The sequence below is a fragment of the Phaethon aethereus genome (genome assembly GCF_964289735.1).
Source record: "Phaethon aethereus genome assembly, chromosome: 6".
Taxonomy (NCBI): Eukaryota; Metazoa; Chordata; class Aves; order Phaethontiformes; family Phaethontidae; genus Phaethon; species Phaethon aethereus.
The window spans coordinates 31,775,095-31,802,395 of NC_138580.1; the positions used below are offsets into that span (position 1 = coordinate 31,775,095).

The 27,301-nt window shown below is 42.5% G+C and overlaps 1 protein-coding gene across 1 annotated transcript in view; it reads right to left on the reverse strand.

Moving 5' to 3' along the window:
* PLCL1 (phospholipase C like 1 (inactive)) overlaps nucleotides 1-27,301 on the reverse strand; it is a gene marked incomplete at its 3' end in the record, with an annotated part of 202,365 nt that overhangs the window by 20,269 nt on the left and 154,795 nt on the right. Inside the window, exons 2-5 of the mRNA XM_082001852.1 lie at nucleotides 20,241-22,712; nucleotides 17,810-18,013; nucleotides 6,859-6,934; nucleotides 2,910-3,019 (exon numbers count right to left, since the gene is read on the reverse strand). Coding sequence (XP_081857978.1) covers nucleotides 2,910-3,019; nucleotides 6,859-6,934; nucleotides 17,810-18,013; nucleotides 20,241-22,712 — 2,862 coding nt within the window. The remainder of the gene's footprint in view (nucleotides 1-2,909; nucleotides 3,020-6,858; nucleotides 6,935-17,809; nucleotides 18,014-20,240; nucleotides 22,713-27,301) is intronic.

Sequence of the window (27,301 nt, forward strand, 5' to 3'; positions counted from 1 at the left end):
AATTAAACACAGAAAGGAAAGGAAAGGCACAGAGATGGCGGTGCATGGAAATAAAAATGAAAGTGAGACTAAATTTGGGATCATAACCATTCCTGTAATGTTGCTGTGAGAACGTGATTCTTCTGTCTATTGTACTGACACTGTGCCTCTCCATTACTGACTGTGCGCCTGACAGTATTTTACATGACATGGGACCAAATAAAAAGATGTGACATCTTAAAAATATGTATATATGTCAAAGTTGACTGTTGCCAAGTTACAGTATCCCTGTTCCTACTAACATTTTTATGTTCTGGCGAACAGTTTGCTCTTCTAGCGGGGAATTACTAATACGTAATTAAGTTTATATAAACCAAGGAAGAAAATGACATATTATTTTGATTCATTCTCATTAGGTACCTCTTAAAAGTACCTCAGGGCATTTTTAAACATGAAGAATGCCCACGGTTATGATTTTTATAAAATAAACTTTCATCTTGCACGCTGTAACTACTTAATGATTTTGCCAGTAGCAATTTCTTATTGCATCCCCTCTTTGTATTCAAAGCTTACCTATTGCAATGAGTCTTTATAAAGAAATACATTAAATAAATATGCCTTTGCTTCACTAGCCAGGAAAAGACTATTAATCACCTGGCAGGCACAAGCACAACATAATACCTGCTATTGCTCATGGGCACCTCACACAAACTGACTACTACCGCATGATGTAATTGCCTCCCACAACCCCGAGCACACAAAGAGGCTTTCTTCCGTCAGTGTTGTGCCATTCACTCACCTCATCTACTGTAAAGCAACTGATGCATTTGCGAGATGTTATGGGCTATTTTTTCCTTTTCTTGCATCACTATACCAACATCTAGTGAAATATATTTGTAGCGACCACCCTGACACTAGACATACAGAGGACACCGATAGCTTGAGTGGTATAGGGCTGTTGGTCTCTCCTCACCAGATCCTACTGGGGAGCACTCACCAGCATAGAGGGGAAAGTCAGTGCCAAACACGAGATGCAGCTGTAACCAGCAAATAGGTTTGTTATGGGCAGGGTCACTGAAATATGGTATTCTTTAAGGAAAAAAAGGCTTAAAAGATCAATGACTGACACCTGTCAGACACCTGAGGTTCGACAACCACATTGCCAGTTGCCTAATGTCATTGCTGAGTTGGATGTCAGTCAGAATGAAAAGGTGTTTCATGTGCATTTATACCTGTGGATAGTTGCCACAAACTCTGTTAATATTTTACTATGTGAGAAAGGTAAAACAGAAGTAGTGGCTTAGAAATGAAACATGTCAATTATTCCTTGACCTTGACTAGATGTTTGAAATGCTTTTCACTATGTTGACAATATGTGCTAGGCAGCAATTATTTTTCATGTGAAATGTTTCTCTGATACCCTGCTTGTACCTTCGTTAATCATAGGTCACCCTCAGAGGTCTGAACTTCTCATTTGACAAACATCTAAAAAATGGAAAAGTTTAGAGTAACCCTGAGTGACTCTGAGCACGAGGCAGTTATTTTACCTTACACAGCTAACGGTATTCAGATTAATATTCAGAACTGCCTAGTGTGGGGGTTTTTTTGTCCTCTTTAGCTACTTGCCTCAATTATGCTGTGTGGAAAAGGTCAGTCCCTTCCATCATGTTTGAATTGGTTGCCTCTTCTGTTCATCAGAGGTCCTATTAACTGAGCCTACACCAACTCCATTGCTCACTTTCCCTCCTTCTCATGGTGAATCAAGGTACACAAGGAACCACAGGTGTCCCCCAGGTCTTCTCTAACCTTTCTCTACTACCAATGGCCCCTCCCACACATTTTTGTCCCTCAGCTTCTTTGTTCCCAACTCCATTTTTCCCCTTCCTACTCAGAATGTGTTAGTGTTCTTTCCATCTCCACAACACTCGAGCATGCATCTCCTACTACTCTTGCTACCGCTGTTGCATGTTATATTTAGGTGTATACTCGATGAGGATCTTTGTAAAAATTTGTCATCAGCTGGCTCGCCCTGGGATGCCAGTGAAGGGAAAGGCACTGCGGGGTCACAGGGAGATGCTGTCAGACAGGGCAATCTGCTTAATGGGAGCTGGAGGGAGGGAGCAGCAGGGAGAGCGCGAGAGGAAATCCAAGTGTGATCTATCAGAGCAAGGTGGGAAATGAGCCTGTGAAAGAAGGCGTGAGCTGAATGCTAACAACCTGAACACTTGGCTCAGGCCCTCTCCCTGCTGTCTGCTATGGCTGCATCAGATCGTCTCCTCTTTCCATCTTTGTCTGTCCCTGGGTAACTTGTCCCAGGCTCAGACATCCAGCTACTGCACCAATTTGTGGCTGGTCAGTGACAAACCAGTAGCTAAAGCCTGGTGAGCAACTGGGCTCACTGAGAAGCGTGTGTCTGTGCAGCCAGGATGAAGGGATTTTCATCCCTCCCTTTTTTAGCCGTTTGGATAATGCTCCACTTTTCAAAACATAACCCTGACATTTCTGCAGGATCTACAATATTCCTCATGGTTTTTCATGACACTCCCCCCAGCCCCATCCCTTCCCAAAGAGATGCTCTAGTCCTTGTTTTACAAAACTAGCATCTGAGACATGGTGACAGACAGGTCACATTCAGGGTGTATGGAGCAGAACTGACAACCAAAAGCAGGTGCCTGGACATACAAACCACAAGCTATCTTTCCTCTTTTGTTCATTCCCTTCCACAGCTTCCAAACCAGAGGTGTAATTAGATAAATATTGTAATTAAATAAGTATTTCATAAATCTCAATAATTTGGGCTAATTTATACATCCCATTAAAACAAAATATTGCTTCAGTATTAGTAAGACAGTACAAATACATGACCTAATAGAGCAAAGGTTTGCTTATAGAGTTAATAGGAGTCACAAGGTGGTGTTTTTTGTGCTTACCTTCAGTACTGTGATGTTCCATGCAAAACTCTCAATGGCTTTACTTAATTTTCTTCCTTTCAAACCTTCCTTTGTCCCCAGGTTATGAAGCTCTTCGTGAAATTCCATTCCTAAAAATACAGATTGCTACATCACCCAGTGCATGACTGATTTCCCCTATAAAAACTTCAGTGAGCATTTTCAGTCTTGCAGCTGGTACTTCCTACAACTTCCTTTCTGTGTTACCCCCCCTTCCCTGTTAGGACCCCAACCTGGAGAGCATCTTCCAGAATAAAAGGGTCATGTGCAATCTTGCTGTTGTGCTTCCATTTTGTATGAAACTCTCCTTTCCAGTGCTGGGGTCCCACAGAGGCACGTGCCTGGTCCCCGCACAAACACGGCTTCAGTGCTTCTTCTTGCAGTCTGCATTGCTTGCAATATTGCAACAAAAGGCAATCGCTTGTCACTCTCCTTGAATAGATGATTTTGTACCTGGGAAGGCAGTCTCACAGACATGCAAGATACCTGTTCAGCACAGCAAATATAGACTCAAATGCACAGCTCCTCATTAATCTTAATGACAGTCATACAGAAAAGCCCTTGTACTTCACAATCATAAATTATGTCAGAAACACATACCGCTAATCACAGGATTGCTATTCCTGCAGCCCGGAGAACTGAGACTTCCAACTACAGCCCTGGGAATTGTTACATTTCATTACTAGTTTCTGTGGCAAATGTCTGCAAATCTGTTGCTGGATACAAGAATTCAGGAAAACTGGGAGCAGATTAAAAACCTTAACGAGTCCAACTAGCCCAACAATTCCATGAGATTTGCGCCGTGTATGCAAATGTTTCTCTGAGTCTGGTGTGGATTAAGAGGCAAAATGGAGAGCGCACTGCCTCTGTTCCCTTAATTTATACCTTACAAGGCCAAATTGGCACTAAATCACTCCAAAATGCCGGAAGCCTATCCTGGCTGAAGAAACCAAGTTCCACCTCCAGTTGTTTCATACCTTTTTTCCACCTCCCCTAATGTTTTAAGACAAATATCGCTCACAAATTTGAGCTTCATTGAAATGATATCAAAGAAATGTCCATCGAGAGAACACCTGCAGGGAATAGATGCAGAGGGCTGCTTAGCAGGTTGCTGAAGGAGTTGGTCCTCTGACAGCCCAAGGCACTTGGTGTAGCTTGCCTGAAATACTCCTGGAAGACTAACAATAGACTTCCTCTTGCAATGCACAGACTCCAGGGACTCGATAACAGCGAGGCAGTTCAACCCCACACAGTGCAAGATTTCTCTACTGTTTATTTTCTAAAACTTTGCCCACTCACAAGTTTTGCGCGTCTAGAGTAACAGAGCTCCTGCAGCATGTCCTTTGGCAATCAGTCTACGTTATTGCACCCCAAGCAAGATTCCCCTGCAGGCATGCCTCATGTCAACAGACTTACAGATCATTTCAATTCAGTAAGTAAAAGAAAACCTTCAAATGACTCACTTTGTCCTCCAAAAAAATATGAAGGCTAATGCTGCTCAGCTCCACTTGGACAGCCCTGCCTTTATGCAGCATACTCGTAGTTATTTTTCCCTCTGGACCTCACCTTCCCCACCTGTAACTTGGAGACAATGCTGCCCTAGAGAGAGGGAGCCACAAACATTTGTTAGGCTGCGGGTGGAAGCAGCAATGAAAACTTTTAGCAGTTTGGTCCTCCAAGCTGCTGCTGACCATGGCTGAGACTGCACTTGAAAAAAAAAAAACCAAACCCAGCCACCTGAGAAGTCATCTGGGGGAGTGGGCAGGACCTCGTGGCGCAGGGAACCCGGACCAAAACAGGCTGTGCTGTGAAGCGGAGATCTAGGTGGAAAAAAATGTTCAGAGGGAGCAGGACTGGGGTGAGGTGAAGGGCAATGTCACAGGCAGTTGTACCTCTTGACACCTCTCTGAGTGCTTCACCTTGTCACATTGAAAATGTTATTTAACAATTTGCCTGAGTAACATTTGCAACGAACTAATTGGCAATTGAATGTGGTGAGGGATCCTCTCCCCCTACACCGTTCCTCTGTCTAAACGCTGAGACTTCAGAAGAGCACTTCATATCTCTCCAGCCTTCTTCTCAATCAGAAATGCTATTTTATGGCTAACAAAGCAAAACAAATGAAAACAGAAGTAGATACAGCAGCAAAGAGAACAAACTTGAGAAATTAATCTTTTTGCTGGGGGAAGGAAGGAGAGGGGAACTTCATGAAACTCTGGACATCAGCGTGGTGGCATGGTCCTGCACTGTGTTCTCTGCACACACCTCCAGCCCTCTGCTTACAAAGACGCCAGCGCTCAGGCAAGTGTTGCGGGTTCTTCTCTCTGTGCACAGAGCAGAGTGGGCAGAAAGCTGACTGATGCTACTGAAAGTCTGCATGATTTAGTGCAAAATATTGTTCTTAAATTATACCATCTAGAAAGACCCCTGGTACTGTATTGTCCTGTCACTGCCCCATTCCTAAACCCTCTGCACCTGATGAAGGCTTTGCGCTGAAGATATTTATGCTGCTTATGCAGATACACAGAAGCCAAGGCATGACAGAAGAAGAGGCCCATGAAATCCAGCAAGACATAACTGCTTGCCTTTCCTCCCTTTGCTACCACAGCACCAGCATGGCTCCAGAGCTCTGAATTTCAAAGGGCAAGGAGTAGGTGCCACCCTGCTCTTGCACCAGATAAAAATCAGTTAAAAGATTCACTACAAAACATCAGTTTCATTCATTATTTAGATTTAATAGAAGCAAATGGCTATAGCCTGCATCACTTGCCAACTCCAAAAATGCCTATCAGAAACAACAGTATTTATGATTGTTTTTGTCCCAGAAGACTATGCCTAAGAACACAAATTAAATGCAGTAGCAATCATTTGCATTAGTGACCTTCAAGGTTTGCTACAGGTTAGGAAATGTGCAGCTCTACAACTAAACAAACTGAAAACAGATTTAATATCTGCAGTATAACCCCCTAATAAAAATACACTGCATGTATTTATTCAGCATGGTTTCTGATACATGAAAGCTGATGAATTTAGTTGTAGAGGACTACCACCGGCCAAATGTGGACTCTTATCTCTCTAGCAGGGCTTATTCTTGTGTACCAGTGGAAACTACAGGAGACATGTCCCAGTTCAGAGTCTAGGCAGCTATCCTGAACAAGTGATGAAGAGGGGTTTGCATGAATAAGCCGAACTGTGAATCACAGACACTTTGGTGATTTCTATCATCCTGAAAAAGGAATATGAACCTGTGGCAGAGCAGACAGTACGCGGGTGGCCGCTTCTGAAACCACCTCTTCCCTTTCTACTGGTACACTCGAGAAAGAGCCCTAGTTCAGATAAAGATATCCAGTACAACACACCAGCAACATAGGATCTACTTTAAGTCTACTTACAGTGGTTTATGCCCATATACCTGATGTACACAATGCATAGCCACACATATTCACTGTGATACAATGGAATTATATTGCTCTAAGTTTCCAAGGCCTAAACCAAACCTAAACAGCAAAAGTAAAGACAGGCAACAGAACTTGGTCCTGTGGGTAGCAAAATCTCTTGCCTACTCTGTGTTTAAGGGAATGATTGTGGCAGAGAATGAAGCTCAGTAAAGGCAGCACGCCTTCTCACTCCCTCTTTTTAATTGAATGCCTTTCTAGTTCATTTGACTAATTTAAATGCTGTCAGACATTTCAAAGCTGTAGAGCAGATGGAGAAATAGCTTTTAAGGTGAAAGCTGAGGATTTTTCCCTGATCCCATGCCTGCGTTGCTACTGGAGGATGAGCCTTCAGGAGGGTGGAGTCTGCCAGGGAAAGATGGGGATGCTCCCTTAAACACCAGATGAAAGAAGCTGCATTAGTCACAAACTCTAAGTAAATTATGGCACATCTTTTCCCATCTCCCATCCAGAACTGCACAACAAAGAAAGATTACCTGCTTTCTGGCACTGAACAATCTTCTCATGAGTGATGTCTGCCATCTCAATGAGAACCCTGCTCTCTTGAATCATCTGTCAGAAAATAAACGGAAAAAAAGCAGCATTAATAGGGTTTCCCACAACATCTAGTCCACAGAAAAGTACATAAGTTCAAACTTAAGAGTTCTGCTCTGCAAGCAAGACTAGAAAGATTGGATCATTCCTTCATATATCAGGTCTCCCAGATCTGTATCAAGCTCAGAAAATGTTTTGCTCCAGAAGCTAAAGAACAGCTGTTTTACATCAGTGAGACACCACTGCAAATAACGTGAAGTAAACAGAAGTGATTTCAGGAGAAAGCAGAGTTAGCAGACAAACAAAATTTACTTTATGTGAAACTGAGCCCTTTCTAATTAGTACTTCTCTTGAAACAAAAGGAGAAATAAGTATAGTCCTTGACATAAGTGGTTATCAAAAATGTTACCAAGTCATGAATAGCGCTGACTTCAAGAGGTACTTAAGCCTGTGCTGAACTTTATGCACTACAGGTCCAGAACAGCTACAGTATTTCTCTTTGCAGAAATTCAGATCCAAATCCTATCCTATCCTCATAATTTCTGTAGAAGTCTAAATGAAAAAAAAAAAAACCCAAACAAACAACCAAAAACAAAAACAAAAGAGGCAGGCAGTTTCAACAAGGCTACTCACAAGTTTCAAGAGATATCCGTATTTATGCATCTTCCAAGAGTAGCCCATTAAGAGCAAACAGATGAAGTGTCTGTTACGTGACAGGTTTCCTGAGCCTCTCTTCTTGCAAATGCTATTCTTTCATGGTAACAAACCTTCCAAAACCCTTCAGAAGGCCAGGCAAGCAAGCAAATTGTTCCAATGCTCTATTCTGTGAAACTGCAAAAGGTGGCACATACATCTGTTACAGAAGGGACGAACATGCTGTATAACAAACTATGCCTGAGAATAATCTCACTCTCCCGGGACGTATAACACAAACCTCAATCAAATCCAAGCAGCACGAGAGCAGTGCCAATGAAAAACAAAGTGAACGGAATACTGCCTAATGTTATACTGTGCAATTACAGAAGCCGCCATCTGAAAGCTTTGACAAAATGCTACAACTATGAAAAGCCTTCCTACTTTCAAACACACTAAAGAGGAAAACACAACCAGTAGGTTTCGATGATTTTGGTGGAAGACAGTGTAACAGCATTAAATTAACACTTGCAAATTAACATGTCTTATTGTTCTAATTAGATACAAGGGAGGAGAGATGCTTCTACTTGTCACACATGAACTTCCAAATTCTGGAGAAATTCAGATCCAAATTTTGCTCCTCATGCCATCTTCATTTCTAATTAAACCTATTATGACAGGCTTCATTTGATAAAAATACCTATGCCTTTGCTTTGATATAAGCAAGAGCATGAGAAAAACAAAATCCACTAGCAGCTTCACAGGCAGAGAGAAAAAGGCCTGATACATCTACACAGTGCAAAACTGTTTTTTAACAGAACATGCCCAGTGGATATGCCTGAGATTGAAATTACTTTTGATAGTATCCTTTGCCTTTCGTTCTTATTACTCGCTTGTTTGTGCATCATGTTGATTTTTTTCCTCTTTGATATTTTCGCTTGTCATCTAGAAAGAAATTACAATTTCTACCCACCCTCTGGCTTTTTTGTTCCACAGCACATACTCATTTTGTGCTGCAGGAGCCATTCAGCTGCCAACTACAAATGCTGAAGCTGGTCGGAGCAGTAAAGAGAGTGAGAATCCTGATAAAAACTGCAAGTCACTACAGAGGCAGCCAGAGGCCAAACGTGCATCTCTTGCACACGCGGACACAGGGCCCATAAGCCAGTGGCCGCAATGCCCGGTCCAGCCATGCGCTGTCAGCATCTGCACAGCTCTGCACCCCGTGCACCCATCACCCTGGGCTTGCCCCCCCGTGGGTCTATGCCTGTACTTCCTACCCAGTAGCAAGGTTTTGCCCAGTGAGGTCAATGCATTTAAGCTGGGACAGGATATCCAAAGCACTCAATTCTCCTGTGCTCAGATCTCTAAAGTAGAGCTTGACTTGTGAGAGTTTTTAATAGATATAGATATATATACACACACACACACACACATCCATACATATATATGGCCACAGGAAATTATCCTATATATCTATATAGGAGATCCTATATCCTAAATACCACGCACAAAAAAAGCAAGCTTGAGAATCATGCAATCTGGTAATCTAAGTTTGACCAGATCCTCCTCCAACTACCTGGAGCCACCCACAAGAGCTTCTGGCACATCTGTTTTAGGATTCTCAGACATGAAGGTATTACATTCATTTTCTTAAGAGAAAAGTGGCAATAGGATGCCAGTTTTCCCTTACTGCAGAGTAGGTAGAGCAGCCCTCCACTCCTTTGATGCTGACATCAAAGTCTCACTGCTCTAAGCTCAGCAAGAACAATTAAAAACAGATCATATAGCAGAATTTAACCTGTTCCCATCTTCCTGCTCAGCAGTAATCTTGATGAAAATAAGCAGCTTTTGTCCCATGACAAATCCTGAGTGTGGATTCAGAGTTCCTCAGCTCAGTGACTGGGGTTATGGGATGCCCTTAAGTGCACCACCTGGCATCCCCCCTCACAGGCTCCTGTAGGAAATAATGCACTAGGTAGAAATAATACACCCTGGGTCAACTATGATATATAATTTTGGCTAGCCTATGGGGTCTTCACCACCCGTGATAACACAGTGTGCAGGACCCAGTATCTACATGACAGGCCACACTCTGCTCCCAACAAGAACCGCGTCTGCAGTTTCTGGGGGCACAAGATCCTGCTTCCTAACGCTACAGTAAAAGATCGTAACAACACAACAGTGCAAGGACAAAGCCTAGGTGTTGACTTTGAAGCACCAGAGACTGATTCATACAGGTAAGTAACTGATACCCAGGAATGAAATTATAGTATAGGGTGCAGGGGTTTTTTGTTTGGTTTGGCTTTTATTGTTGTTTTTCTCTTAAAGCACATCACAATAGATGTTCTTGAAAGGATGCTATGCAAATCCTGGCAACAGAACTGATACAACCCTCAAAAAATAGCTGAACTAATCTGACAACTCACTTTTTTTTTTCTTTTTCTTTTTTTCTTTTTTTTTTTTTTGTTTTGTTTTTTGTTTTCCCCTATCATACATTTTCACTTACACACAAGGCAGCACCATGGGGATATTTACTAAGTAAACACTATAAAGGTCACCTAAAAAGCTAAGTTACTAGTAACTGTTTACTGAAATTAATGTATTAATGTTAACAATTTGTCAGTATTCTATCTAATGCAGGTAAAAGCAGGTGAGAGCCTCAGCAAGAAACTGGCTTCCCACACATCCTTTCACGCTGGACACAGGACAGTAGGCAGCAGTTTTGACAGCGTTCCTGGCTGCAGTGGAGGATGCTGGCCAGGGATGCAGCACATTGGCCACAGACACCTCCGCTTGGTCCCATCCATCAGCCCCTGGGAGACTTTGCTACTGTGGCTCTGCTTGTCAACAGCTACCCCTCACAGTCCTGTGTCTTAGCATCTAGACATCCTTCTTCCTTTTTGGCACTGATTCTGAAATGTCTCCCAGTCTGAATGGTCCCCTGCTTTTCCAGCTGGCATCACATCTGAAACCCTGCTTGGGGATGTCATCCACTTCTCACAGTGCCAAGACAGAAACCAGAAGCCCTAAACACAACACAGAGGGCTGTGAGATTTTTCTGCTGGGAAGGTAACCCCATAAATTACATGATAGCCTGAGATTTTCAAACCCAGTTTTGCCTGTAATGTTTCAAAATCCACCAGCCTGTCTCAGTTGTGAAGAGTGAGCTTTCTTATGTTTGCAGCATGAATTTCCACATACCTTTACTCTGCTCAGACCCCCACTGAGCAGCACTCTTGGCCAGTCCCAGCCATCTGCCCGGAGCCCATCAGGCTGCTGTTTAATGTCAGCTCCCAAACCGCAACTCACTTCAGTGAGTGACTCTCAAAGAGCTAGAGATGTCCCTCCCTCAGGACTCCCTCAGGAAACTCATGCTCCACCGGAGTGTTAACTCCTGAGCTTCAAGGGATTAACCTCCAAGCAACACATCTGAAAAGCAACATTTAGTGCATGGATGCTGGTATCTGGGTCCACTTGGAGTCAGTGAGGAAATTTTTAGCAGCTGCTGAAGCTGGCAGGATTGCTCAGAACAACTTGCACTTCCCATGTCAAAAAGAAGGTGATAAACTTTACTGAGTGATGTGTTTAACAGAACTAGAGGGGAGAAAAAATGGACAAAAATAGGAGTGAAAACACACAAAACCTGATTCCGGTATAGGGTCTTAAAAAGCTACCTTGCTGACCAAGAGTGTATGCCTATTAGAGGAAGCAGAAAGGAAGAAGGCTGAGTGGGAGAAACTACCACACACCTTGACATCATTTGGGATCCTGCTAAATTCAGTACAGGGCTCTGCATCCCAAGGGCTGAGACCCACAGGGAGAGTGTGGGGTCCCTTCTGCGCTCGCTCAGCAGCTGTGGCGGCGCAGAGCTCCGTGGGAGCAAAGGACAGGCCCGCTCCTCCCATCGGGGACCCCTGCTGCGTTTCCATGGGAGCCCAGATGCAAAGATTTTTGTGAGTCCTTGGAGGTGCTAACCCTCCTGAAGAGGCTGCCGTGCCAGAAATGCTCTCACAACAAGAAGTGAATAGGGGGTTGCTCAGACTGACGAAAAGATATGCATAGCATGAGTCCCAGAAGTACATGTCACATTTAATAAACTAATGGGAATGAGGAATACAAAACTTCATCTGCATATGTTAGTGTTTTTCCTGCAAAATAGCTCATTTTATTTAAATATTCTTATGAAACGCTGAAAGTGAGAAGCATAAACTCAATCCACCTGAAACACCCTGTTACGATCGTGATGGTTTCTCACAAAAGCATGGGCTGGCAAGAGCTAGCCCAAACCTGGGAGCTCTCTCGTCTGGTACATGAGACACAGAAAGTGGAACAGAGCACGGGCTGAAAATATAACTGACCTGTCTCACTTAAGCGTCTGAATATAGCATGCAATATAAAATTTAAAATCTTGTTGCTTCGCAGAAGGAACAGTTTTACTTTGACCCTTGTTAAGTGTTAATTACAAACATAAATACATTTCAAGTGACATTTAAAATATCTTCACACCGAGGACATCATATTTTTACTCACAAGAAATTAACAGGCTTGTTTCTTGTCTCTACTAAAGGCAGTTTAATCATAGGATCAGTACAAACTGAACAAAAAAATGTTATTTCTTTTTACTTTAATGAACTCCTTTGCTAGAGACGAATTTCTTCGTTTCATTACAAACTATTCTACAAATTGAAAAGGGGACATGGAATTAACGCAGCAGAGTCTCACAAAAAAAAAGACAGGAAAAACTCCTGGTGGCAAATTAAAGCACTGCTCCTGTTGGGAAGATAAATTATACAAAAGGGACAGTTCAAAGAATCCTCTCATAAATATTCCAAAGTTTAGAACATAAACTGACTGAACATCAAACTAAAAAGCAGCTTTCTCTCAGATGTCTCCTCATGGCCGTTGTTCTGATCTCCTATGCCTTTCATTGACAACGAAGAATTTTGCCTGGGTAAGGAGTACCATATTGTGCCTCTATTGCTAAAAACACTCCAATCAACAAAGCAACCAACCAACCAACCAAACAACCCAACAGACAAAAAAAAAAAAACCCCAAATCCACCACCAAACAAAAATTTTAAAAGGCTACAAAAATACAGTCAATTTGGAAAAACAGCTGAAGTACAAACTGAGCTCATGAAAATTTAAATGGGATTCCCTCTTTAGCATTGCGCATTTCTTGCAGACGTTTGGGACAAGAAACAGCCAGACAATCAACTGTGTGCCAGCAAGCCTTACAAAAAAGGAAGGATGTGCACGTGGTGCCAGGAACACTGGCCACCAGCCCGCCTTGTCTCTGTCCCAGTATGCGCCAAGCCAGGTTTCTGTATCTGAGCCTTTTCCTGCCAACAGCCCAGTAAGAGGAACAGTTATTAGGGGTGGTTACATCTGCTGGAAACATCTGAAATACCTTATTGGCACAAACTGCAGAAGGAACTGAATAAAATTCACCTTAAATTCCAGTTTCATGTTTTTGCTTACAAATATTTCTGGGGAAATACGGTGACAGAGTGCTGCAGGATGTGATCTGGTACATGAAGACCAGTCCTCTATAGAACAGCAGCAGTAAAGGAACAGGGGAAGGTGCCAGCTTTCAATACGCTTATGCTAAAACAGAGTATCTGAAGTACCCAACCAGAACTTCATTCTGTAAGAAAACTTCTGATCTGACCGTTTTCAGATCCTATTTTAGAAGGGGTTAGGGGGCATGGTGATCAGAGAAAGAAACTGCGAGTAGTGGTGGGTAAACAAGAGAGAGAATTCTAAGAAGTGGAGAAAGAAACAGGATAATTGCTTTGCCAGTCCATGTTCAATTTTGGACGGAAAACTCTTCAAAGCAGATACAAATTCAAGAGAATGTCCATGTACTGGACTGTGCTTGACGTCAGTGCATTATGACACTTCCTTGGCAGTAGATGCTCTGCTCTGCAACATCCCTTGTCTTCAGCTGCTCAGAGAATTGTGAAAAACATTCCTTTGGGGATGACTCTGTCCCAGGTGAAATATTAATTTCAGTGGAAAAGCTCACAAAAATCTATTTAGTCATTTTTGCATTGACATAAACTGGGAAAATGGACTTTCTCCTTGTGAATAAGGAGCTGTCATGCCTGCATCAAGACAAAGACACCCAAAAAGACTGCATCTGAAAGCACAGCAAAGAGCAGTTCTTCTCCACACACACCTCAGCAGACTTCTGCTAGCATGCATGGACCAATACCTCTGTCAACAAAACCACTGCCACTAAATACATTGACTTATTCCCCAGCAGCATGACAGACATCCCTTCTCTTCTCAAAATTCCCCAATCCATCTCCATGTTGGCCGAGACATTAACTACCTTGCCTTCTCTCAACAGCACCTACATACACTCTGTCCTTCCTTACCTGTCTGCTCCAAAATCACAAGATCAGTTCCAGTAAAGAGGCTTGAATACAGAGAAAAACATTAATGTCAACATGAGTTTATTTAACAAATAGCTTCTCTGTTTAACCTTTTTTATACTTTTTGTTGTTTATGATGTAAAAATATGTAAAGATACCTGAGGAGATTCTTTTATTTCTGCATGCACACAAGACAGGAGATTGGGTAAAAATCAAGAACATTTATTATTACTTGTTTATTGCTTTTGATTTGCAAATGATTCAATCATTTGATCTTGGAAGAAAAATAATGCTGAACCAGTAACTGAAAAGCAAAGTGCACAAGTCTCCCCGAGTGCATGCACACTTGCATCAGCAAATGAACGTATCGTGCAGACAAAGAAACCACAATCTGTTTCCAAACAATTCTCAACCAAAAAGAAAAAAATCCTAACTTAATTCACAAGAGAACTGTTTGCAGTGAATAATTCAACCATCTGCAGCATCCAGCTGGGCCCCATCCCTTCTCTACACATTGAGTACCTCTTTTTTTTTTTAGGTGTGATCAATGAACACCAGCATCAATTTGACAGGTTATGAGGCATACCACATGTGCTGGTCACCTGAGTGGGCATCTTCCAACAGCTCTGTAAATGACACGCTACACTATCCTAGGACATATGTGTGGGAATCAATGACAACATTACTGGAATCCATTCATCATACTCTATGTATGGTATTAACCAAAGCTGTAAGTCAATATAAACCGTTCTAAACTGTATGTCTGGTAGTTGACATACTTTTAAAAAAAAAGTTCTCTCTGTATTGCTAACGTTCCACCTTATTTTCTTGTTTTGGCAAATCCCATTCCCCGCTCTCCTCCGCAGAAACGCCCATACAACCCAGTATCATCAATGAAGCCTCTTCCTCCACTAGACACTGCAACAGTCGGGTTCCACTAAACCACTGCAATGTGACCATAAAAAAGAAAAAAAAAATAGAGCCTTGAAATATTATTCCAGTTCCTTAAACAAAGCACATTAAATTTTACTCTAATAAGGCCTCTCTCAATGGAAAATATTTAGTGCAGAACACAATGGTAAAATTAATTGCCCAGGAAAACACAAACAAACTGCACAAACCAGTCTTTGTCTATCACGCTTGCTGACAAAGGCCAAGCAGGACAGAACAGACAGTTAATTGTTTTCCAGATCATTGTGGCAGGTCTCTGAGCATTTGCACCTCCATTTGCCTGGACTGCCAGCCCTGCCTATGCCCCATTAAACACACAGGCAGAGTTTATACTTAAAAAAAAGGTATGTTCAGTTGGTAATTTCCACTAGGGGGAAAAAATTCAACACATTAGGGCTGTTTTTATCAGAGATTATTTTTAAAGCAGACTTGTTAAAGAATGTGAAATAAGTGGTGTTTTCGGAGGTGGTGAGGAAGGGTTTCCCCAGCACTCACACCACCTGTGCTGTGGAGCCCAGTGAATGAGGCAGACCTACAGTCACAGTTTGCTCGCTGTGAGATTTACGGCCAAACTTTTTTCCTTTCCCTTTCTACTGTAAAATGAATTACGAAGTACAGCCCATTCATACAAGAGAGAGGCCAAAATGCGTTTCTTTTATGCATTTAAAATTGCTCTCAGGCCTATTTACCCAAAAAGTGCTTTGAGGTGAAGAGACGTTTCTGGGGAAATAAAGTCATGCAGCAAGCACTTGTGGATCCAGTTTCTTGAAGCCATATTTATCAACAACTTAAAAGGCTGAACTGTAGTATATCTTGAATAAAGAGAAATAACGAGAAATAAAAAGCTAAAATATTTTATATTGCTTTCCACCAACATCTCCTTTTGCTCTTATTTGCGAGAAAGAAAGAAAAAGAAAAAAACTACTATTATTAAAAAGAAATACACCCTGGATTATACCAAGCCGTTACAAACATCATAGCAAGGAAGAGCTATTTCTCAACATTAAAACTGCAAACCCCTCTTCATGCTGTATTTTCAATTATCAAGATTAATAGAGACAGTTCATTTTTTTTAAACATAGAAAAGGCTAAATAGATTTCCATATTCTGCTGCTGGCATTGCCTCAAAAGGCAAATATCCAAAATGTAGCAAAAACAAGTATTAAAACCAGCTTTTGCTTTTTTTCAGAAGCAAATAGTTTTAGCAAAGTAAGAGGCAGTCCCAGCCAGACAAAGTGGGTAAAAATAATTTAAAGTATCATGTTCTCATTAACCAGAATTACATCTCAAATGAACCCTTACATAGTCATGGAAGAATTTCCTTCTCTTTCTCAGCCCTCTGATTTTCAACTCCTTGCACTGTCTCTTGACATTCGAGGTACATCTTCTCCCATCAGAGACAAATGTGAGAGCAAACATTATTTAAAACAGTTATACAAGTGTTTTTTTCTGCATCTGAAAGAGGCCTTTCACCTACTGAAATTGAAAAACTGTTTCCAAAGCACAAGGAGGCCTTGAAAATGTCCCATGTGTACCCTTCAGCATACAATTACAAAGATAAGAGGTGACATATTCATTTTGGTAAAACTCCATTAAGCAGTCCTCCAAAGGCAGAAAAATCTCTTATTCATGTGGTATTTACTCCTTCAGACAGACATCACACCACGTAACAGATCTATCCAAAAAAAGTCCAGTCTAAAATATGGCAGTCAACTGGATTTGCAAATCTTGTTCTGGTATTGTTACAGCTGGTATTTTATTACCACAACTTAATCACCTTCAAGTAATATAAACCAATCTGGAAGGAACCCAAGGGTTATTTCAGAGTATTTTTAGTATTTCTCATTTAATCAACATCAGTGTCTCTCTCTTCCCCCCAAGCTGATTTTCTCCTGAAAAGTGTGTTAGAACAGCAAAAAAAGAGATGGAAAGGAGGCGAACATTTCACACATTGAATAGCTGGTCAAAGCTGTGATCATGCTTCACAACACTTCAGGGTCTCTGGAAGCAATTCGATACCCCCAAAAGTTATTCACCTTTTTATTCCTTACGAACATAAGCTGCAGAAATAACCTCCATGCACTGAACATTCGTTATGATTTAGCCTGGTGGCCACAGAGTGTAATATTTAAGTCAGAGTTTGCAAAACTATGCAGATTGCCATCGGTTGCTGCAGACCGTCTACTAAGGATGGGAAGCGACAGGGCAGCCTTGTAGCCCGAGAGGCACAATGTGACAGCAACTTCTGCTGCTGCAAGTCACATACAACTGTTGCTCAGTCACCCACAGCAGTGACGTATGTCATACAAGGCTGAGCAGCAGCATTCACCTGGAATGACTTCAGTTCATTTCTCTAAGTATTCCTGTACCACACTGTTCTCTCCTTCTTCATGCAAAAAAATGGGCTTTTTAAAACTTCCTTTCCAACTCTGCAATGCCCTCCCCAAGGGCGACGCTGACTTGGTTTGGAAGGGACACAGGCACTACTTACGGTGCTGCTGAAAGGCGTCAGGAAAGGGACGGCTCGGCTTTGCCTGGGAACTGCCACACTGCAGCTCCCTGTCTAATGGCCTTGCCCTCTGCTGCGGGGAGGCAACCGAAGGGCGGTGCACAAATGTTGCTGCTTCTCAAGGACAACTAACAGCCACCAGTACACGCTGAATTGCTGCTGTTATTGTAAACAAAGTCCCTCCTCAAGTGCCAACCTGTGCTAGCCACAACCGTGTTTAAAAAAAAACCCAAAAACCAAACAACAAAAAGCCCAGTGTGGAGATTTTGGTGATTAAAGGACAATTTTGCATAGCTTCAGTCATTTGAAGAGCCTCATTCATTTCACTGAAACATTTGGGCACGTGAAAGCCAGCAAGCATTGCCTGCCACGTTCACGACCATGGGGAAAGGCAGAGGTAGCAGTGTAAGCGCCTACCAGGTCGTACGCAGCCAGGACCTTTTTCTGCACGTCGGGCATGGTCCCCAGAGGCTCTAGGTAAGGAAACGTGTCCTTCATGCAGAGGGTAACGGAGGGTGCGTTGTCACTGCTCACAAGCCGTGAGGACAGGGTCAGGATGCACTGCTTCAGGCTCGCAATGGGCGGTAGCCCACACAGCTCCTTGACGGACACCATGGCGTTCTGGAGGAAGGAAAAGAAAAGAACACGTGTTGCCGCTTGCCACCCGGTCCCCGCTGCCTGCCAGCCACCTCATCAGTGCCCACCTGCTTCTCCCCCTTGATGTGGGGCAGTGCTACCCTGCTGCCCACTATCCCCAAGCCCCCCATGGGCCCCAGGGTGCCGGTACACACAGGAACTCCTGGCCAGCCCTGTTCTCGGCTCCCCAAGCCTACTGCCAGCTTCAGCTCCCCCCCAGGCTCAGGTATCCCAGCTGCCAGCTCTGCAGCTACTTTGTATTGCAAATCCAGGCCCAACGGGGACAAGCTCTGGTCCCCAGCATATTACACCATCAGCTTAAAATGCTATTTCTTCCAAACTGTTCAGACTCCAATTGCTTTTGATGCTGTAATCTCCTCCTTCTCCCATCATTATCATGCTCCAGCAAGAACAAGTTCGACAGACCTCAGATTTCCCATGGGAAAGGCAAGCAGGAAAAAAAACACTTTGTTTTCAGTCTTGCATTACCACATCATAAAGAAACACAAACACTCTTTCCCCTTCATAGGTCACATGTAAGAAAATCAATACTGGATATACAGGTCAAACTGAACTAACACAGCAGAATTTATTTATTTATCAAGTCAGTGGAGGTATGGCTAACATGCCTTCATCATTTGGCTTCTCAAGTCATACAAGTGACCAAGATGCAGAAAATCTAAGACAGTATTAACAACTCATAACTTGCAAATGTTCCCCCACATCATCTTGCTGAAAAAACCAGTCATCAGCAAACTCCCAGCTAATAAATAGAGGTTTTTCTCATTAATCAAATACAGTAGCATGCAGTTAAACCTAGCAACTGTGTCTTTGCGAAGCATTCCCCGGAACAAGATCTTGTATTGAAATTTTGTTTGGAAGTCACCTTAATGCTGTTTCTGAGTCAGATTCAGAGTATTTTTTGTTTATATAATTCACATACATAAGCCTGACCTAGACTGAAGGTGGAGTCAGCAGTTCAAACTAGTTACTTTCAAGGCCTGCAGGAAAGGAAAGGCTGGGAAGAATTTCCCATTCTTAAAAATATGCTTAGACTATTCCTTTGGGAGTGATTTAAAACTTATGTCATTTTGTAAACTTTTCCAGTTGCCAACATTTAATTTGCTTTAGACTCTGTCCAGAAGAGTGGGGTCAATGAAGTGCTATGCGTTTTTCTCCTGTTTTCAAGAAAGAAAAATGAATTGTTTCTGTATCTTTACCAAGGAGATAGTTATGGCTGATTTCAGCTATTTATTAAAGAAAACTCATTGTTTAATGATACTCAGTTTTGTTTCTAGGCAGTGCCTGGACCTCGGAATTGAGCTGCTGCTTGCCGAACCCGCAGAGTCGCCCCTGCTGTGGAAGAGAGCATTGGGCAGGCTAGATCTTGTTTGGCCTCGCTGACACTCCACCTTCCTTGCCAACCAGGAAGGTCTAATCTGGGCAGTTGTGACGGTGCTGTGCACCTGGGGCCCCAATGCGCCCAGCTGTAGTGGGGTCCGGCTGCTCTCAGAGCAGCATGGGCAGGTGGATGCGGTGCCAGGAGACCACCTGAGCCAAGACATGGCACGGGTGTCTGTGCCAGCACTCAGCCAGCCAAGACAACACAGCTATTTAGCAAGGAAGAAATTGCAATCTAAGCGGCATTCAGTGCCTGTGTTAAACATCTGCAGCCCTTGGGCAAATGGTGGCAACACATGCTCAGGGAAACCCGCTGCTCTTTGCACAGTGGGTTTCTCTGTGTAGACAAGACCTTAATGACACATCCACTGACTGTTTTCTTATATTCACCCAGACAAAGAAAATTAAGAGCATAACCCTCACTCAGTTAGCAAAACAAAAGCTTGCTGATGTTTTCCAGGACCAGTGAGTAAATGAAGTTTTTGAGACCATAGGCCTGGGGACAGAAATGTATGCTCAGTTCTGCTTTCTCAGAGAAAAGCAACTAGTAAAGCGTGTGTCTGGAAGGCGCTGTCCTGGTTTCAGCCAATATCAATTTTTAAAACATTTCTGCCTAATCCCATATTGGTTTGTTAGTCAACACTTGTAACTATCAGCCTTCCAATGTCCAATTAAAGGTTGACAACAGCTCTGGGTCTGAAGCTTCACCAGCTTCCACCAGCTTCAGCCAGTTTGCCCTACCAGCAGCTCACACCAGGACCTTCACTTCCCCATTCAGGACACACCAATGCACATGATGAAAGTGTCATACCTGCATATTTTCTCTCATGTCAGTGGCCTCTCGTAGCGGATGCACTGCCAACTTAAAGATGTCATCGATAGTCTTGAGACCAGTGTTCCTCAACATGGTGTATTCCCTTGCTTTCTTTCCTATCCTCACCGAGAGGCTGCGCTTTTGGGCCTTCCCGCCTCCACTTCGGTTGGTTATTGCAATGTGAACAAAGAGGGTAACGTGCTCCATGATATCACCAACAAAAGACCGCAGCGGTATGTGCCTGTATCCGGGCTGCAAGCACTCCAGCGGGATGGTGTACTGCCCTATGAACTCATCCCCAATGTAGTCATCATCTAAAACAACGAAACGGATCATGGCCAGCTCCGGTAGATTGATCTGGAACTCAAAGCTTTCATCAAAAATGGGGTTATCACTGTTTTGCTGAACAGTTTTTGTTCTTTGTTCAGTGCAGTCTGCAGGAATCCCATGTATTTCTATGCAGACATAGGGGTCTATGACATCCCCTTTTGCACATGCACCCTTGGGCTTTGGAAAGTTCTGACCACTGATTATTTTGACATGTAGGACTTGGGGAGAGACGCCTGGAACAATGCCCTTGGTATTCGCACTGAAGTAAGACACTTCATCACGCATCACTGAAGGCCTGAGAACATACCCACATCCCCCATTCTGTAGAAACCAGCCAGTGTGTAGATCCATCATGGGCCCCGGAGTCTGATAGTTCATTGCTACTATCTGGCAACCACAATTCCAAAAATCTTGAGGATTTAAGTTACTGGAGTCTATCCTCATAGCACTCGGGTACACCCTGGACAGAAACTTTTTGTTGTAGTTGACAAAATCTTCAGGGTATTCATTTGCAATCCTACTGGCTTCTGCCTCACTGAAGGAGCACATTTCCCAGTAATTTTGAGCTTTCATGGATGTTTCAAAGTCTTTGTATTGGACAGATTTGCATAGGGACACCAAGTCGGACAATTCCCTGCAGAGCCAGATCAGCTTCGGTTCCCTTGAGAAGTCCTCTGACAGTCTCCGGGATATTTCAGCCTCTTCATCTTCATCCGTGACTTCTCCTTCTAATATATCTTGGTCGCAAGGCAGCTTCTTCCCCTTCACAATGATCTTCATTTTCAGTTTCTCTGGTGATGGGAGGTAGACTTCCGAGGATAAAGGTGCCTCTGTGTAGAGTTTGTTTCCAAAGATCCTTTTCATGTGTTGTACCACTACCTTCTGCTGTTGTACTGAGCAGTGGTTCCCCAAGCAGAGAATAAGGGGGTATTCTGAAGCAAAGAAGGCCAATTTGTTTATTACCTCAATAACATTTCGAAAGGCAAGTGGCGATGTCATGTTGTTACGGTTACAAATAATGGGTTCATTATCTGGGCCATCACAGACATCCAGTTCAATACTTCGACAACTCATTTTTAAAGCTCTGACATAACCATTGATATCAGCTGGTCCTCTGAGCTGGTCTTCTATTAGATATGTATTGTGGGATGCATTGATGTAGTAATGTGACAAAGGCTGTGTCATGTCTTGGACAATTTTTTTGTGCTCTGGGTCAAAAATATCACATTCTGGGGACAACAAGTATTGAGTAAATCCATCAATTGCAAGAAAACCTTTCAACCGCCCTTCGTGAGAAAGCTCGTACCTGCGTATAATATCTAGACACATTTCTTCTGTTATGCGGGTCACTCCTTGCTCAGCCTCTAAAAACAGCATGAGGTCATTGGCATCTAGATACTCTTTGTTTTTAGATATCTGCACAAGCAAGAAATAAACTTCAGGTCTTGTGCAAAGTTCACTGAATGCTTCACAAAATTCCTCTTTTGTTACTCGCGTTGTCAGTTTCTCTTTGCTCTTCTGGATTTCCTTAAATTTTAATCTAATCTTTGATTCCTTTAAGGTGGGGTTAAGTTTCTTTATTAGTTCCACAGATGTATCTTCTAACATTATGCCATTACCATCAACATCTGCTGCTTCGAAGACAGTCTTTAGCCAGGCAAACCGTGGGGTATTATGGCTGCTTTCCATCAAATCCAAGGGTTGTTTGCTACGAGAAACCAAGTACCTTAATCCTGATACCCAAATATTGGCCACATCAGCAGAATTGGCAACCAAGTCAAGGGACTCATAGTTTTCACCATGAATTACCGACAGCGCACAGTCCTCAGAAATCTGGTCTGCAAGTCCATTATTCCTGAACGTTTCTGTGTTCTTCCCTAGTCTGATTTCTTTTATAGCAGAAATATCAAGCTTGGCTTTCTCAAGGTCCTTCTTGGAAGGCTCCCAACGAAGAGCTTGCAGGTCAGGATCCAGAGTAAAAAAACGGTTATAAATCCGGGAATTTGGACGAACTTTCTTCAATTCACACCCAGCCTGCATAAAGCTGATACAGTCACTGGCGCTGCTTATTTTCTTCTCTGATGGCATGCTGCTGAAGGACACTGTTTTCTTTCTTCCACATTTTTGGTTTGAAGGATCCTGTGGAATAATTACATAAACCCAAGAATGAGTAAGTTTTCTTTGGCCATTCCACAAGTGCATAAATAATAAAGAAGATATGTTTATGCAAAGATAATTCATGTTCTTCTAAACCTCAAAACACAACATATTATCCCTTCCCACAATTCAGTTCCCTACTGAGCTATAAAATATACTGAGATATACAGCGACTTGACTGACTGCAGCATTAGGGATATCAAGTTTTCAGGAGTGACATTTACAACTATTAAGCTGCCTTCCAGGTCTCAGCAACTTGCTACAGCTGTGAGGTGCTGGTATCCGGTTGTATCATGTACATCTTCAAAACAGATATATATGGGAAGAAGGGTTTCATGGGAAACTTCAGCACCTGGTTAAGGTCTGCATTAAGCAGAAGTGGGGTGGATCTCATCAGGCTTTAAGAGATATCATTAATAAAGGAGGAACTTTGGAATGAAAAGGGATGAGGAAAGAGTCAGCCTATGTGGGAGGAGAAGGGGAAGAAGTCTCCGAAGCAGTGCTGGGAGGAGAGCCTGGGACAGGTCAGCATGCCTGTGGGGCACATGTGACAGCTTGGTGCTCAGCAGATGAGTGTCCTGCCTCAATTCTGCCCCTTTTCTGCAACCTTGGACACCTCAAGCAAAACTAAAACAAAACCAAACAGTGATGAGTCAGATCCCTGAGATACACACCCAGGAGAGTTTGGGCTTTCCTATTTGTGTTTTAGTGTCCTTTGCCAAAGGACGTTCTCACTAGCTGAGAAGCCCATCTCTGCTGCATGCACAACCACATGGCTCTCATGGCTGCTCTCGTGGGAGCCCCGCATACCCCTCTGCTCAGCCCTAACCTAATTCACACTCTCTTGTCTCCCCATTTGCTTTGAAAAGTAGCTATTTTGGTCATTTCTGTGTACCAGGACCACAAAACTCTGTGGGAAAATGGACAACTAGGCAAGAAACCCACAGCCTCTTTGTTTAGGGCATACATTCTAACTCCTCTTGAGAAAATACTTAGCCAGACACATGTGACTGTCTTTTCAACATCAACTACCTACTTGCTGCTGGATTTAAACCCAGCTGCCTGCAAAGCTTTCTGTAATTTTAGTGTAGCAACTAAATTTAAATCTTTTCCCACATATTATCAATTCAAAACATATCACAATAATTATAAATTGCAAATCATTCTTTTTTCTCTGCATGATTTCCATCTACTCCATTAGTCTATAAACTATCCAACAGCTACCAAAAATATTTTTATTCAAGGCTGTAATTAATAGTGAAACACTTGTTAAAATTGCTTTCCCTCCTATTTCCCTAGCCACCAGCAATACTTTCCCAGTTCTCTGCCTTCTGCTGTTGAAAGGACTTTTGCTGCCTGGATTTCAAGTAGAAGAGGGGTCCCAAGGTGAGGAAATTTTGTTGCTGGGTGTAGGCAAACAGCCCTCCACCACGCTGCCCTCAGGCCCAGCCATGAGCGCTGCACCAGGGACCAGATCCCGACAACCCCAGGGGACCTGCTTTGAGACACCAAAACCCCTGACTCCCAAATCCTTTGCAGCCTGGACTACCCTGCCCTACCCCAGGAGCTGGTCCCCTGCAGCTCCCATTTATCTGCTGTGTCACTCACCCTTCCTCAAGTCATACTCCCCTGCAAATCCTAAATGCAATCCCTGCTCTAGCAGTGCCCTCCATCCACCCATCGCTGTCTTTCTGCTGCTCCGCACTGTCCGTGCCCAAGCAGGACCTCCATGCAGCTCTCCCAGCCACAGAGCATCAGTCTTGATGCTTGTAACGACATCTCCACTCCTTGTCTGCATATTTGTATAGATACTTAGAGCAAATTAGTCAGTGTAAAAGTTTCTACAACACTGCTATTGTCATTCACTCAATTCATTCAGTAACAACTGAAATATTTCCAAAAACCCAGCCCCTCAACAACTGGATTTAAAGGTATGGGATCTGCTGGGAACAAAATCAAAACCTCTAAACTTCTTCTGCTAAAGATTTATCATTAAACTTATACAGCGACTTCTACTGACAAGAAGAATTACTCCAGGCATTCATTGTAGTACTTATGAGAATTAGTCTTAAAAAAATAGGCAGAAAGTGAATGAATTGAGTGCCTTGGGTCAGCTACTTTTTTAATTACAGTTTTCTGCTAAAATATTCTGTTCCTGCATTAATGTACTGCATTTTAATACACAGCTATGGCCATGAAAATATTCAAGCAATAGATGCTAATGAACACAAATGAATGCAGATGATTACCCTGTGGGTTCTAGAGGAGCCTTTTCTTTCTTATTTCTTTAGGTTTACAGAAACAATATTTAGATTTAAGATTGATGATTAATTATTTTTCTCATTTAGGAAGATGTATTAATGGTCTTTGAATCTGCAGTGATTCATTCCCTATCGGAGTGTGGTTCCTCAGGGCTAGACCTGGAAAACTTGTCAGAGAAACATAACTGATTTAGCTATAGGTCTGCCATTTCGTCTTTGATAGAGAGGTGGGAATTGTTACGTAATTTTTTTTCTGCAGAACAATAAAAGCCATTTATTTTTAGTTCCAAGACACCTGTGCTTTTTGATGAAAATAACCCATGGAATTAATCAGCTGTTTTTTGGTTATTAAGGTGGGAAAAAACCTAATTGGCCTCATCCAGAATCAACAAAAGTAGCCTTTTAACATTCAGTCTTAACCTCTCAGGGATTTGAAAGGAATTAGATTATCCTCTGTGTCTTCTTTCCCTGTTGTTATTTTTGATGGTTACTTCTGGTTTTGTACTTGATAGTATGTAAGGAACATCAGAATTGTACAACAGCAATTCTTCATCTCTGAGTAGCACTTCCCCATATCTTTTAATCAATTGAATAGAATTCTAATCTAATCCATGGACTAATTGCCTAAAATTAACAAGATTTGAGTATTATTGACATCGATAGGATCATTTTAACTGATGCTAACAGTTTCCCCAATCTACTGTATAATACATACAAACCCTGCAAAACTGCAATTGCTAACTGAGCTTATTATTGCACCAGCTGTCGCCCTCCTGATTTCTACAGAATAGGAACATACTCAGTCCTTCAAAATGAGAGCTGATAATTTAGATTTAATGATACAGTTTTAATTCATAATTATCAAGAAGTTATTTATTCTAGCGTTGCTGTATTCTCAGCCTGACAAGCCAGGCACTCGCCCTTGTTATGCCACGTTCACATTGCTTGAAGAAGCATCTCCAGATCCTGACACCAGGGTTTATCCAAGCCACACACCTTCAGGTCCAAGGGATCACCCCGGGGAGCAGAGGAGCGTTTTCTTCAAGAAATGTTCTTCCTCCACTGGGCTCCCCTCACATCAGAGCCTGGAGAAGATAATTTAAATACACTTTGCCTCCCCACTGATCATATGCTGAACTTAGTTGGGTTCCTAATTTTAGTTTAGCTATTGTCTTTCTTTAAGTCTCTACTTTAATCCAGTTTCTACACATTGTTCTTCTAAGACAAGACATCCAGCTAAGAATAATTCTGTGCTGCAGTCTCTCTAGTGGCTAAATTCCCGCTCTGTTTTACTTTTCACTGGAGATTACAAAAATGAACACTTACAGCCACCTGACAAACTAAAAGCTGCCAACATCTCATGTGAATAAATAGCAAACCTGCTCTCTTGTGCTACCTGCCAAAAACATTCACACTACAAGTGACCAAAAAAACTCTCTACAGTACTCGTCCACACAAGAGCACTTGTTCCCCTTCATTAACCAAAGCACAATGAGATGTACCCCTGAATCTTGGTGGTGAAAAGTCTATCTTTCTCCAAGATGCTAAGTCCATCAAAAATGATCTTACCACACAGTAACTGGCCTAGAACTGCTCTTTATCCTCAGTCAGTTGAGCTGATGACACTGAATTTATTGTGGCAATGAAAGAAGGAAAGGAAAGGATGACATTTGCTGAAAAAGAAATTACATCAATGTGAAATAAGCAATTAACTTGTAGATTTTCCACCCTAAGACCTTCTCTATGAGAGATAACATAGCTCTATAAAAATCACTGCTATTGGAAACAAACACAACTAGTTTTTATACAATGTAGATGTACAAAAAGAAAAACTCTACCTATATGGGAAACCTTGTGATTTCCAAGGCAAGACACTTCTTTCAAAGTGATTCAAACTTCGGTTTCCCTCAGTTCTTTGTACACCTGCTATAAGGTGACCTAACTGGCCGACTCCATCTCCTCCTCCCAAGCCTGCATAATATACATTATGCAAAAATACCTCAAGACCTCAACCACAGGACCACTTCCACATGTGCTTAGCTTTCAGCATATACACAGCTGCTCTGAAATCAGTTAACACCAAGGAGACATATCCAAGTGCAGCCCTGACTGCATCTTAATATTGCAAACAACTGTTTTCTAACGGTTTCTAAAGGAGGGATTCAGAGCTCCAGTCTAAGCACACTCCCAAAATAGGAGAAGCTCTCCTGTTGAACTCATCATCCTCGTCAGAGGGACTGGATATGTAAACAGTGGGATCACTAAGCCATTAGCAGCTGTGGGAAAACTCCACCCCATCCACCCTGACCT